This window comes from Cavia porcellus, unplaced genomic scaffold (genome assembly GCF_034190915.1).
Source record: "Cavia porcellus strain 051 isolate PalLab524CR breed Dunkin Hartley unplaced genomic scaffold, mCavPor4.1 scaffold_38, whole genome shotgun sequence".
NCBI classification, from domain to species: domain Eukaryota; kingdom Metazoa; phylum Chordata; class Mammalia; order Rodentia; family Caviidae; genus Cavia; species Cavia porcellus.
In genome coordinates, this window is record NW_026947521.1 from 11,062,250 (window position 1) to 11,078,219 (window position 15,970).

Sequence of the window (15,970 nt, forward strand, 5' to 3'; positions counted from 1 at the left end):
ACCACTCTTTCATTTAATACATCTACTTGTACTCACTGGGACATCTACTTAAAAACCTTCCATTTGCACAACAAGCTTCTACTTTAAATGCCTTCCTAAATGCTCCTCCAACCCCTTCTTATCACAGAACCAACCTAGAATAACCACGGATACCAAAACTACTGACATTATAGTTTGGTTGGCTTTTCACTCGTTCAATTTGCTTCCTCTCTCCCCACTATCTTGACACGTGCTGTAGAGCTTCCCACTTCACACACGGGTACTTGAGAACCACAGGGCTAGTACACTCCCATAGCTCCTGTCCCCGGTCTCTCCTGCTCCCGGGAGCTGGCACAACACCTGCAAAGACTGCCTCTGAGACGCTGCTTCACTGCTCTGCTACCAACACAAACCTCTGCCTACTCAAAGTGATACTCCAGGAGGCTTCCTACACCTGAAAATACTACTCCGTCGCTGTACAAATATTGTGTCAATCGAAAAACTTTAATTTAAAAAGAAAATCACAACTAAAAAATCTCTGTGGTACGTGAACATCACTTTTCATTCTCTTACAATTTAAACGCACTAAAATTTTAATTTTCCAAAATTAAGAACAGTAGTTTCAGCAGACTCAACAGGTTTATCTTAGTCCCCACCCCCTCTCCTGTGTGTGCATGTGTGCACACACACACGCATGTTGCTAGGTCAAGTGCTCCCCCACAGGGCTACATCTGCAGGCCCTCAACTGCACCAACTGGCCTGAAACCTGAGCCACTGTACCAGCTCTTTCAACGTTCTTGCTAGTTTTACCACACAGCTAATTAAAATGTAATAAAAGAGCAAGCGACAAGGGTGCTCTCACTTGATACAAAGCATCTCTTTTAATACACTATAACTGCACTGTGATCCACCATGAAGGTCCACCTACAATGGCCATCTATCTCATGTGATCCGCATACCTGCATAGGTTTTAACTTTCCTTTTATCTCGATCCCGGGAATTTCCATGTACCAGGTTGCTGATAAGTTTCGTTGTATAGACAAAAGCATGTTTACTGGTTTTAAGATTTCAATGTCATCCTGTGGCAAGTCAGCTTGCAAGATAGTTCTGAGAGGAGAAACAAGATCATGCTTCCATATACGCTTTAAATTGACATTTAAAATGACAATATCCCACACTGTTTAAGAGTTTCCACAAGGCACCTTCCTAAATACATAAAAGCTACTATCAGAACTCTTTTAGAACATATTTCTTTCCATAAATCAGAGCAAATCAGAATAAAGTTTATATATAGTTATCTAAAACAAAGACATAACTTCCAGAAATTATCACTGTATCATTTGCTATCTTTCACAAAAACTATATGATACAGCAGCTAGTATCTCATATTTGTACTCTGTGAAAACAAAATAAATGAAGCAATCATATACTCAGTCCTCAATATGTTACTTCTCCAAATCCAAAGAGAAAAACACATCAAATCTAAAGTGACTCACATGGCAATAAACATTTCTAACTTGCCTACAAACAGCCATTTGCACGAGGAAATAAGAACTCTGGCCGCTAAACAGAGTCAACACCTTCCCATCTGGATTCAAAAATCCTTTAAGCACCACACTACAAATACTAAATCTCACTACAAATTTAGGAAGAACTAGCTATGAGCAAATGAAATGAAGATGTATTTCTGAGCAAGTACATACATTCTGTAGCATTCTCCATAAATTTTTTTTCTTTGTTCCTTGAGATAGGCTCTTGCTATAATACACAGCATAGTTTGGAACTTGTGAGCTCAAGTGAGCCTCCTGCTTCAAGTACTACAGGCATGAACCACTAATCCCAGCTAGTAAGCTGATATCTTTTAACATGTAAGTTTTCACAGAATGGAAAATAACATTCTAAACTTGGTACTACAAAATACAGATACTATAAAGCACACCATTATATTGACAATTAGTCAAAAATGATTAAGGTTTCATAATTAAACAATGAGAGTAAAATATCACTATTTTAATCCTAGGAAAACTATGTAAAAATCTTCTTTCTAGCAAATTATGACAGTTACACACATAATTTTACCTGGACAGCTTCAATTGAGTGAGTTGGACCTTCATTTTATCAATGACTGGAGGGAAAGGGTAACGTTCTACAGGAAGCAAGCTAAAGCTGTTTTCCACGCTGATTAAACCGAGATCTGCCACCACAGCGTTAGACGACACTGAAGACTGAGGGATAATAATAACCGGTGCTTTCAGGTCCACATCCATCGCAAGGCGGAAGCTCTTCTGGGCCAAGTCCCTCACACTAGAAGCAGCTCTCTCTGCAGCCTGCATGGTAGCCGTGCTCAAAGCTTCCTTGGCAGCTTGGAAGTTGTTGAGGAAATTCTGTTGGAAGAGAATGATAGTTAAAGACTTCCCCCCAAAAGATGTTTGTTCTCCAAAGGAAAACACTTTCAAAAGTACGTGCTGCAAAATGAACAACTAAATAAGCATAATAAAAGAGATTATTTATGATTGTGTACGTGGAGAAGAGTAAAGTCTAGGAAGATATACCCTGCGCTATTAACAACAGCTACCTCCAGGGAGTAAAGATTCTTAACTTTCATTTATATTTTTTATTCTTTTTTTATTTCTATTTTTAACCATTAATTTTATGATGAAGTTCTGATATAATTCTTTTTAAAATGTTTCTTAGTAACTATGCCACATGCAAGGAAAGGAATGGAGGACAGCACTTTATCTCCCCAACAGTAAGTTCTATTCTGTACCTCTAGGTCGCAGTAAATACAGTCTACTTTTAAAAATGAGGGTTCAGGAAGCTTATTACTGAGTTTGTTTCTAATGTACTGCATATGGATGGACACAAATGGTTAACCACCTACAATTCTGCAATCATGACTAAGAATCAAAACTTCTTTATTTAGGTAGGATGCATTTTCATCTCCACGCAACCAGAAAGATTCTTCCCAGCAAAGAAACAGTTGCTCTTACAACTCATGTTCTTAATATCCACCATTTGTCATAAACTTAATCTCTTCCTCTTCTCCCGAAATAACTCACTTTCTACACAAGTGAACATGACAGTTCAGAGAGAAATTCATGAAAGATAAGCTCTGGTTAGCAACCCTGCTAAAAGCAGTAAGCAGACTTAAAACTTTTCAGCATAGGCTACTTCCATGACGGATAAAAACAAAAGAATTCTATGGTCTTAGTGATCACAAATATAAGCAAAAGCTGTAAATTCTAATATTAGTTCTTAAGATACTTGCCAAACTTCCTTTAAAAGTTCTTTTAGCTAAACATCTCTACAAGCATTCCCATAAACAAGTACTACTAAAAAGTCCTAAATTAAAAAGCACTTGTAAAATACACACCTAAAAAAATGCTGGAGAAACACAGCTTGTGTACTTACCAATGAGTTTTAAAATTCACTTAGTTAACCATCATCTAAAGATCTCTGACTGCAGTAATCTGGCTGGTGTTTGGGTGTTTAACACAGCCCACTGTGAAGACCTGGACTCCCTGGGTTCAGGAGTACAGGCAATTATTTAGGTCCCAATGAGAAATAAACACATACTGAAACATACACTTACCAACAGAGACATGAAGAATTTATGAACGTAAACGATCTGAATACAACCCACTTTGAGACTAAGTCTGCCATCCACTTTAGACACGTCGGCATAGGCTTCTCCTTCTGTGGCGTCTGGATACAAAGTCATCTGGAACCGAAAGACTTCCTCTCCCAAGATGGAGACAGCCTGAAAGAATGAGATCATTGGCTTTGGCACCGGAGAGTTGCAGGCCCTTCTCTGTATCACAAAGTTCCTCATTAGAGAAAGTGACCCCCGATTCAGCCTTAAACATTATTAGTTAACCCAACTTATTTGACAGTAACTTTTTTCCTATCGTTATAAAAAACCCTTTACTAAAGGCAGTATCAGTCCATCACTGCACTTTCAGAAGTAACCAGAAGGCCTAGTGTGCACATGACAGGAAAGCAGGTGGTCACCATCTATATCCCCACCCTTAGAGAAGGCCTCATGTGACAGACTAGTAAATGCATTGGACAACAACAAAAAAGCATCTCAAATATAAAACACAGAAGACATTTCAGTTGAGAAATCAATTTCTACCTTTTTGTGAATGGACTTCAAATCAACATTTGTTACTATGATATTCTGAAGTCTGGCAAACATATCAGTCTGTTTTGGCTTCACAGAAACAGAGGCGTCCATTCCTAGGGAAGGCAAGACTTTCACAAAGGATTCATTCAATCCAGATGAGTCAAGTGAGCAGTGCTGTGTTCAGTAACATACTACTAACATACAGAGTCAACACAAGCTATTATTAGACATACTGGTATTGTTATACCAGTATTCACGTATGAGGTATGTAAGACAGGTTACACCTTTAAGTACTTCATGCATCTTACATAAAAGTTGTGAGTTTAAACCCAAATAAACAAAACACCTAGCCAGACCTGGAGGTGGAGGCCTATAACCCCAGTACTCCGGAAAGCTGTCAGGAGGATCCCAAATTCAAGCCCAGCCAGGGCAACTGAGCAACTTCAGAAGAAATTAAGTTCTCCTGGCTCAAAATTACAAAAAGTTTAAAAACTAGAGTGAGAGTATAGCTCAGTGGAAAGCCTCTGGATTCAATCCCACAAAGGAAAGACAGGAAAGAAGGAAAAGAGGAGGAGAGGAGGAAGGGTAATGTGCTGCTTCATTCTTCTTTCAAACCGACAACATCAAAAGGTCACAAAGTGTCTTTCAGAAACTCCTTTGCCTATGCTACATACGGGGAAAAGGCAAAATAAATAAACTATTTTTTAAAAATTCTGCGATGTCTCAATTATCAGATTATTCTAAAAATACAAGTACAGAAACAAATTAAGGCCTCAGATATAATCTGAAATTTTTAAAATACACATGGAATGTCTCAAGTCAGAAAAGAATTATAACAAATTTACTACAAACATTTCCAAATATACCTTTAACCTTCAGTGTAAGGAAACAATGTTTGACTCATAAGAAATTCACCCCTACAAGCTCACTTTTGCTGGATGTTCATATAACAAAATAGAATTACTCACCATGTATTTTAACATCAGCTACAGAATAACATTAATAGCATCTAATTCAGCTGTAACCTTTAAATCGAACATATCCTCTTTAGAAATGGTGCCAGATACTAAAAAGTAATAGAAAATTTGTGATTGGCAAAGTGTAAAGATGATAGAACACACAAAATAATCTCAAATTCAATAAAATAAAATTGTACTAGGAGGAGCCAAAAAGCTCTCCATTAAGATAAAATGTGACTTTGAGTCAATTTTCAAAAACCAACCCAAAATAGCAGTTTCCCTTCACATTAAGAGTAAACATAACTACTGTTAACATCCTGATTGTGTTATTCATGACATGAAAATTTCACTGATTTTCCTTCCAGAATAAAATAAAACACTTTAAATTAGAATTCTATTCTATTCGTCTAAAAGTTTGATTTTAAAACCTGTCATATATTATATCAAAACAGTAACTAATACAGAACTAAAATATGTTGACTAGTTAACACAGTTCATTTTATTTACTATGGCACTTATTATACATGTTATTTAACTATGGAAGCAATCCAATTTTACTACAGTATATGCAATGGCTCTATAAAGAATTGTAAAATAAATTCAGAATGGATAAGATATAAATATAAAGGACTACAGTTCTTTTAAAGTTCTTTCCTATAAAACTGCAAAACCATCAGGATATGTATTAGTAATTAATCCCCATTACATGATGATAAGCTGGTTTTTTCCCTAATACCAAATGTGGCAACATCAAACCATGAAGACCAATCATACAGCAAAACCACAAGACTGTTTCTATGAATTAAAATTGCTTGTAGGTTATCGTAATTTTAAATATTTATTTTTCATGTATTCAACTATTTTTCTATGTATTCTATTTATGTTATAACAGAAGAATTCCAAGGCTATTACCTCTAGATACTGTACTGCTGTTGCAAGCAAATTAACAATAAAATGGGTAAAACGTTTTTACTATAGTTTAGAACAATTCGCTATCTTCCAAGGTTAAAAAAAATCAGATCCTTGTATCAGATGTAATGGTAATAACAGTTTTATTCTAAAGATCCCAGTAATACCAATCTATTCTAATTGAATTACTGTATGTTACAAGTTCATATCATACAATGTGAAAAACCAAAATGATGCTTGCTCTATAAACCAATACACATTCTCTATTGACTGTAGATACTTCAGAGCTAACATTTCACAGCTCAAGGTATCTGCCTAGCAAACATGTCCCCAGATCTATTTAGAAACAGAATGAGTCCATCTTCTCTGTGAGATTCCTTCAGTGCGCACAAGGCTTGAAGCCTGCTCAGCACTAGACAGGACTGGGCGCAATACAATTTTGTAACTATGCGTGACTGCATTCGAACTTTAACTTCTTCCTTCCTCATTTCTATTGCACTGAAGAATGCAAAGAGATGTCAATGCAAAAAAGATGCTATCTAGCCAGTAAAATAAAAAAAAACACACCATTAAACAACATTTATTTAAAACATTTCAATAAACTGATGTATAATCCTATAAGGAAAAATTTTGAGTTCTTTCAAAACTAACTTAAACTGTCAAATCAGGTAGAGTAACATCAAGATAGTAAGTATCTTCTTAGCTTAAAATACATTACAGTATTATATGAGAGAAAGCATTTGACCATTACTCAAAAATTAATACCAGCTTTGATGGCAATACTTCTGGACTCCCCTACAAGTGGTTTTAGCTCAGATTCCTTCCTAGAAGATGACTCAGAGGATGGAACAGCCGATGACAAAAAATCCATAAGGGAAAGTAAAGCTTCTAAATGAAGTAATATGTCTAAGGATGAAAATGAAACCTAAGAAAACAGAGAGGCAGAGTAAGACATAGTAACATTTGTGTTAAGTTTCAACACACACAACTAGCACAAGAGCAGTTCAATTAAAGAAAGGCCCTTAAAAAAATGAATTACTACCAGCATCAATTCTTAGAAACACTATTATGTTAATTGTAATCAGTCAGTAAACCAATACTCTTCCCACTCCTGTGTGCAAACATAATTCTATTGTCCACAGGGTTTGAGTTTTAAGAAAATGTATAGGAAGCGTCCCAACACTGACCCATTTGCACAAAGGGAATGTGAACAACGTCCTTAATCCTAACGCCAACACACAATGCTAACATTTAATGCTGAATCAGTATCAGGCCAAATAACTATGGACAGCATTTCCTTGAGAATACATTATTTGTTGTATAAGTAAAGAGCAATTTACATCTGGGAAACAAGCAATCTCTTTATAAATCAAATTAATTTTTATAAAAAGTGTATTTTAATTCTATATGCACTGGCTTTATCGACAAAAATTAATCTATTTTTATTTTCACAATATTCTAATGTTAGCACAACCTTACAACTCAAAATGGCTATGAAGCTACATTTAATCATTACCAGCTTACCTTTAGTCTCTGTTTGGTATTGTCATGAACAGTTTTAAATTCCGGTCCATCACTGTCTGCCTACAAACAGTGGGTAATTAAATCAATGGATTACAAACACTAAAATTGCATGTACTGAATAAACATCCATTTTTTACTTATTAAAGTATGCTATTAAAACACATTTCTTATAGGTAAAGAACATGATTTAAACCACATCTCCCATCCTACAGATGAAAAGAACTACTCTGGAGGAAATACTAATGGACAAATCTGAACTGCAGGGGAAATGCTTGTGTACTGGATGATAATACACTCTGCTTCAGAACACAGCACAGCTTTTCTGTTCCACTTGTCCAAACCACTTGTCTGGTTTCCCTAGAGAAACCAGAAAGTTAACGAGTGTGTGCAGATGCTTTCAAATTCATCGCAGTCAACCCAAGGATAAAGCACACTTTCAAAGGAGAAAAACTGGAGCACTAAACATGAAGGGAACAGACATAACTTAGCATATTCAGGAGTTAGACAGAAAGCTGGTACCTTGGTCAAGGCCATCTTCAGGAGCGGCTCCTTAGTCACGCGAGAGGAGCGCACAATGTGCAGAGGGCCTCCTTCTGCGTCTGGGGGCAAGAGACAGGCTGGTCAGCACTGCAAATGCCTCACACTTCTTACACAGCATGAACAGCCAGTTACATTAAGGTATGTTCATCAGCACTAAGAATTTTACACTAAATATGAATTACACTGCTAAATTTTAGTGTAAATTTTACACTAAATATGAAATCATGCTTCAAGAAGCCTGGCTTTGAAAAGAGAGAGAAAAATCCCTAAAAACAACAAACCCAGTACCAGTCAATTATATAACCTGTGAGATGTGAAAAAATGTTCAGCATCACTGATCATTCAGAGATGCAAATGAAAACATCACTGAGATTTCACCACACCCCGGAAAGAATGGCCAGGACCAAGAAATCAACCAATAACAAATGCTGGAGGGGCTGTGGGAAAAAAGGAACCCTTCTTCACATTGGTGGGAATGTAAACTGGTGCAACCACTGGGAAATCAGTGTAGATTCCTCAAAAATCTAGGATTGGAGGGCTCACAGTCTAGCTATTCCCAACTGGGTGTCTTCCCAGAAAAATTAAGAACATCATACCACAGTGATACATGTGCACTCATGTTTATAGCAGCACAGTTTATAATAGCCAGATCTTGGAAAAAACCTAAATACCCAGTGATTGAGGAATGGATAAAAACAAATGTAGTGTTTTTATGCAATGGAGCACTACTCAATCATAAAGAAGGACAAACTGGAGACTTTTATAGGTAAAAGGATACAACTTGAGACCATACTCATTAGTAAAATAAATAAGACACACATGTGTAAACATCATATTGTCTCATTAGCATTAAAAGCTGAAAGAAACAACATATATATGTGTATATATATTTATATATATAAACAGTCAAGATAATTTAAAAATTATGTAACATTTGATACTACTAATATTACTGATTTGAGCAAATCACATATTATATGCTATAAAGAACAAAACTATAAAATACATAAAAGCATGGATTATTCTCAATATGAGCTTGTTTTGTTTTGAGACAGGGCCTGGCTATGTAGTGCGGGCTGGCCTTGAACTCCCAGAGCTTCTCCTGCCTTGGCCGCTTAAGTGCTGGGGTCACAGGCATGCACTACCACGCACGGCACAAGCTTGTTTTCCTAAAGCTCTTCCACAGAGTTCTTATAAACCTTAAATGTCACCAGAAACTTTTAAAAGTTGTCTCATATCACATTGTTCCTTTTCTATGAGAAATCCAGCATAAAGATGAAGACAGCTTAGGAAGAGGAAAGGGACAAGTGTGGGGGACAGGTGAGGGAGGGAAGGGAAAGGGGATGAAGATGTGTGGTGTAAGGTGTCAACTCCACACAAGGGAAGGGAACTTTACACACTACGCACATGTACTAGCACACTAAAACTAAGAAAGAGAAAGTGAATTTAGGAGATCCAAGAAACTCACAAAACAACAATTTAGTTTTTACTTGAGGGGAAAAGAGACTTCTGGATTATGTTACATTTTTCCTTCCATAAACTTCTGTATTGCTGAAATTTCCTTTTTCATAAGCATATAGTGATATACATGAGAAGAAATTTTAAAATACATGTAATTTTGAAATGAATAGCAACAAATAAACTAACTCAACTTTCCCAAGTAAGTCCCTGTATGTACCCAGGTCCTGGTCTCCTGATGGATCAGCTCTCGTGGCACAGTTACAACGAAACAGTGCCTTTCCTAAGTACTGAAGTATCACACACAGTGACAAGTGGCTCCTTCTCCAGAAATACTCTACTCTACACTACCTGAGTATGTATGTGTAACTAGGTAAGATGGTAGGTTTTAAACCGTCACATGCCTTCGCATCAATACATTTAACCTGAATGATTATGGTGACACATGCGGGGTGGCGATCCAGAAGACCACCTGCCTACTGCATAACTCACTGACCAGTGAAATCCAGGCACCGCATGCTGACTTGCTGGAGATAAGCTTCAGCGGTCACGGCATAAGCTTGAACTCTAGCTTCCACTCCAAGCTGCAGGACACTGAGCTCGTGCACTGGCCTCCCACTCTTTTCCGCCTTTTTCATCAGCATCACCATAACCTGTAGGAATGCACCAGTATTACCACCCACGATTTCACTGCTGCACAAGAATTTAATAAGGACACTGATACAACACTGAGAGTCACACAATGTAAAAACGTCCACCTTCTTTGGTGACTGGAGGCGGCATCATTTACCCGAGGCGACAACTATGCTTGTTCAGACTGAAGCACTGCCACTTTTTTCTAGTGGTTTTCTCCACCCTGACCACTGTCCTCAGGGAAGAGAACTACCATAGTATCTACAGCAAATCATATTAGAAAGGACTGACAGGTTTTCCATCTACATATGTTAATTACACACTTGTCAAAAAATTGACTCCGATCAGTCTTTTAATTATCAAGCTTAAAAATCTTCAGTAACTAAGCTAGGCATGGTGGCACACGCTTGTAATCCCAGCACTCGGGAGGCTGAGACAGGAGAATCATATAGCAACTTTGAGACCAGCCTGGGCTACAAAGTAAGCTCAAGGCCAGACTGAACTGCAGAGGGAGACACTTTCTCAAAAACACAAACAAATAAAAATAAAAATAAAGCTTATGTAACTGATATTACACAGAAAACATACTGGAGGTTTAACAATCCAGAATCTAGTTGCCAAGTGAACACAGAGCCCATTCATTCATCTTTAGCTCAGAGGAAGAGCATGACATTTAGAGAACTACGCAACAACCAGGTATTTTGGGAAAGGTCCGTGGTTCCCTGTACGCTCTATGCTTTCTCACAACTTCATGCCCACTCCAGTCCATCCTGCACCCCCCCCTTTCTTAATCTCCTTTTCTCAGGTTATTTACTGCTGCTCTTTTAAAAGCTCAACTCAAAGTTACACTTCCTGCAGGAAAACTCAGTTTAATACACTTGCGGACCCTCTCGGTTTGCTCAGATGCACCTTCCCTACCACCAGTGCCACAACCTTAACAGAACCCTAACTGAGCACATCTTTAAGGGGGAACAAACACTTCCGAGCTCAAGGTCTAGGCATCTAAATACCTAGCACGTGCAATGAATACGTGCTGAGTGTGTGCGTGAGGGAGAGGAAAAGCTACCTGACCTTTCCTCAACAATCTGTAAATGGAAGTACACTGACCGAGTACCATTCTCCATGAGTACCATAACGCTTGGTGTACACTTACTGGTTTTATTCTCTTTAGAATTTCTAACATTTGTAAAGGATTTTGCATCACTAGTTCCCTGTCTTGTTATGCTTAGATAATAAAAAACGCAAAGCAAGGCACATTCTGGCTGTCTCATAATCATTAAAAGGAAGTTATAGAAAATCCTACAGCTTTCTCTATGTAATCTTATATCCCCCAAACATAACTCATCCTTAAACTCTCAAATTTTAAACATCATTACATGTAAATAGCCTACCTAAGATTTTTTCACCCATATTAATTACCAGAAGCTTATTTTAATACAGGTAATTCTACAAATCCATTAACTTACCTCTCTACAAAAACATGAAAATCACCTACCTCTTTAATTTCAAAATTCAGCAGTACATTAACAATGTTTACAGATCTAATTTCTTCTCTTTCAGCTCTTGAAGCATCTTTTGAAGCTTGTAATCTCTGTGATGTAGAAACTTCAGGGGCATCTTTGATTTCACCTACAGATGTTAAAAAGAAATTCATTCACTTCTATGCACACATTTCTTACACACTCAGGAGGACATGGAGAAGTGCTCTGGACCTAATGAAGGAACTAAAAATCCATAAATCAATAACCCTTCTGGCCCTCAGAAAACCCACAGTTTAGTACAAGAGACATATACATTTAAACTAAAAACAAAAGACTAGGCATGGTGGCACATACCTATAAAAAACAAAAGACTGGCACTCTGGGAGGCTGAGGCAGAAGAAAGGCAAGTTCAAGCCCAGCATGGGACTATTAACAACTCAGCAAAACTATGTCTCAAAAAAATAAGTAAAATACTAAAAAGGCTGGGGATGCATCGCTTTGAGTTCAATCCTCAGGAAGGGTGGATAGACAGACACACAGACACGCATGCACACCCACACACCTACACCCACACCCCCCCCACACACACACAGTCTGCCCACTAGCCAGCCAGGCAGCCATACCTACTCACATGGAGTGGACAAAGGTTAACAGACTCTAAGGTGCACAGATGACACCAAACAAGGCACAGCCTGGTTCCAGCGTGGGGAAGAAAGGCCTGAGGGCGGAGGCATCCTCCAAGCAGAGCTGAAGACATGCTCCCGAAGAGTGGCTCCCTACAGCTTCACATAAAACCCGGGGAGATACGAGACCCTCCACGGTGGGACCGGTCGGAGCACAGTGACCTCTGGGCAGATGGGGGCACTATCTAGGCCTCGCGAGCCATGCTGCACCTCACTCACAGGGATGACACAGGAGCACACACTATAAAAACTCTGCCTCGCACACAAGATGTGTTCATGGATGTTACAATACAGTCAGAAAAACCCTGAAATCCTATGTTTCACTTTAAAAAGGGGCAAAACGTTTTAAATCTGGTACCATCTGGTGTTATAAAGGCACGCAAAAGCTACCCAGTAGGAGTACAAACCTAATACAAGTTCTTTAGTGAGCAATCAGCAAGATCTGCCAAATGATTACATCAATTTGTTAGATTTTTATGTTACTAATAAATTTAAATTAATAAAGATTGCACAGGCCTTAACTGATATTTTCTTATGACACACAAGTGCAAATTCAGTGCAATGTGATACAAATGAAACTTTGGAAGCGTGAAATTTCTGTCAGGAGAGACTTGCTAAATAAATTATGGCACGTACTTCCACAGGCTCTAATACCAGGCCGCCATTAAACAGAATGAAAGCAGCAGGCATGCTGGCAAAGGTCTGTAATCTCAGCACTCTGGGAGGCGCTGTAAATCAAACTCAGCCTGGGCAGCTCAGCAACACAACAAGACCCTACCTCGAAATCTAGGAAAGGGCTGGGAATGTAGCGCTGTGTACAGCCCTAGTACTTGGGCCCTTCGGTGCCATGAAAAAAAGACAAAAATGAAGACAGCCTATAGGCAGCATATAAACAGATATAAAAAGTACACACAAAAGATACTGATAATTTAGGAAAAACATAGCAAGGTTCACAAACACAGGTGCTAATTTGAAAAACACTGAAGATTATATCAATATGTGTGTGTGCATAACACATTATTTATATACATAAGTGTGCGTGTGCACGTGTATATACAGCAGCATGGAAAGTATGTAGTGGTTAAGTCAAAAAGGCCGTATCTGATCATTTAAATTTGCTTACATATTTATTGCAGCATGTTCTGGGATCTTTGGAAGGAGTGATAATTTATCAACTATTTTAATTCTTACAGACATCTGACTACTAAGCCTAATTTAAAAATCATATGGAATGTGCTACCACAGCTTAGTGGCAACTTAATTGCAAATTTAATAATTACTCCAGGACTTCATAATACCTGCTTGCTTAACTAATAAGAGTCAAGCATCTTTAACCACGATGTGTTATTTTCTGTTTTTGCTTTTATTTTTAAGACAGGGTCTGTGTAGTTCACACTAACCTTGAACTCGCCACGTAGCACAGGCTGGAACTCAGGACAACCCTCCTGCCTCAGGCTCCTAAATGCTGGGCCATCAGCAGGCAGCAGCGTGTCCAGTTAACACATTTCCACTGGGTGGCACTTTGTTTATTTGCTGGTAATACAAATCCAAATCATGAATGTGTACCTGCTTACCTCACGTGCCCTGTCTGTGCTGGGCTGCAGGTGCAGCACAGGGGTAGTATGTGCACCTTAACTCCTAGACTCTGGATTCAAATCCCAACCCACCATACAGAGAAGAGAACGATGTCTTCTTATTGTCTATCAAACTGCAAAATAACTGTGAAATATTAGCCACCTACTGTGCATCTCTTACCTGTCTCTGGTACTCTTGGTTTCACTTTATCTAACTCTTCAGGAGTTTCACCAAGATTTTCCGACAGTATTCTAAACAAAACATTAAGATCTTGATTTAGACAAACCTGTGAAATATTAGGTTCAAAAGGTAGATATATTTCATTTAAAATGCAGCAGTTTATTACAGAACATTCTCAGAAACAAAGCATGAAGCACAGAATAACCCTACCTTACCAAAAATATATACAATTACTACGCACGTGTTTCACTATTTCATGTTAACATTTTATTTTCAAAGATAGTAACATAAATCAACATTCACTCCACTGACTTAATTTATATTATTTTTTACTGAAAGGTATAATTAGAGAGTTGATTTTTTTAAAAGACATTCTGCAAATACATCCAATTTTGTCTGTTTGTTTAAATTGAGTGAAACAAAATGGCTGTTTTCAGTTACCAGGCACTTCTCCCAATGCTATAATTATCTTAGAGGTACTACATAGATGACCTTAAAAATTAAGTGATATATGATATATAGCAGACATGAAACCAGGAAAATTTGTGCACAGATTTCCTTCCATATGTACAGAAAATGTAAAAGTAAAATATTACTTATTTAGAGATTTTTATTGAAAGGGGTAATACCTTTTTGAGCTGTATCTTACTGAAATTCTTACATCATTCAGTAAAATACTCTACTTTTCAGGGAGTTCTATATTAAGAAAGTCTTCAGAATGTAAGACTTCAATGACCAAGGGTTTTTTTGTTTTGTTTTGTTTTTTCACTTGTGCACTTACATTCATTGTATCAAGATGTCCTTTAATTTCCACAACAGGTACCTTATGATACCAACTTGCAGGTAGATTTCGATTTACAAAAAACTCAAAGTTAATTGGGTGCAACAGCTGAATATCAGGCTGGGAGGTGCCTGGTTGGATCACTGTCCTAAAGAAAAACAGAAACATCAGATGTGGACATGTATGAGGGAAACACAACATGTCTTTAAAACAGCAAAGGCAAGCGGTCATTTGCCTTTTTAAAATACTGATTTGAAGCGGCATTACTTGAATTTTTCACTTCAAAACCGAGTTATAATTAATTGATAATCCACTATCAGGGATAAATTAAAATGTCATACACTGTACACTATTAAGAAAACATTTTTCTTTTAAAAAGAAATTTACACCGTTGAAGATGTGCAAGAAATCATCAAACTGTTTCTTGAGGACTGGCCGAGTTAAAATCACCAAACAGAGGTATTCAAACATACTGCTACAGTGGACCAGGAATGTTTCCACAAGATCAGAATGGAGAGGACAAATGACTGCTGCCTAGAGATGTCACGACTGTCCTTGGTGGTAGTGCAAGGCACGATGTGTGGGCGTGGAGATGCTGCTGTGAGCAAGCCTACTGTACAGCCAATCACACAGAATCACAGCACATCAGACCACACAGAGTACAAAGTCTTGATCATAAACTACTGTCACTGGCTTATGGATTTATTATACTTTTATTACGTTAAACTATATTTACCAAACAAATGTAACTACAACAGCTTGCCCCGTCACACTGACAACAGCCTCATCATCTCTTGCTGACTGTTGATCCAGATTACAAAAGACCATATCAAAATAACTGACCTACACCAGCAAGGCTCATCCAAGGAGCACTGTAACATTCACACAATGATGAAATCGCCCACAACTCGTTTCTCAGAAGGCAGCCTCACTGCTAAGTGATGTGTGACTGTGCGTTTGTTGGTATGGAGACCAAAAAAGACAACAGTAACAGAAACATTCTCAAATCACATGTCTCACAAATTTACTCTCCAACAGTATTTTCTGCAACTGTCTTATGAGTATTACTTTTTAAAATATGGATAGTTAAATCACCTTGGATGGAATAGGTCCTGAGTTTTAATTTTTTGTGTGTCTTCATG

General features: G+C 37.9%; 1 protein-coding gene across 1 annotated transcript in view; it reads right to left on the reverse strand.

The window, feature by feature from the left end:
• Nucleotides 1–15,970, reverse strand: part of LOC101787056 (intermembrane lipid transfer protein VPS13C-like) — a 120,596-nt gene that overhangs the window by 31,947 nt on the left and 72,679 nt on the right. Inside the window, 13 exon segments of the mRNA XM_063243335.1 lie at nt 939–1,086; nt 2,059–2,363; nt 3,572–3,739; nt 4,115–4,218; nt 5,074–5,100; nt 5,103–5,171; nt 6,739–6,898; nt 7,498–7,557; nt 8,017–8,096; nt 9,992–10,148; nt 11,624–11,757; nt 14,048–14,153; nt 14,829–14,976. Of these exon segments, the coding sequence (XP_063099405.1) occupies nt 939–1,086; nt 2,059–2,363; nt 3,572–3,739; nt 4,115–4,218; nt 5,074–5,100; nt 5,103–5,171; nt 6,739–6,898; nt 7,498–7,557; nt 8,017–8,096; nt 9,992–10,148; nt 11,624–11,757; nt 14,048–14,153; nt 14,829–14,976 (1,666 nt within the window).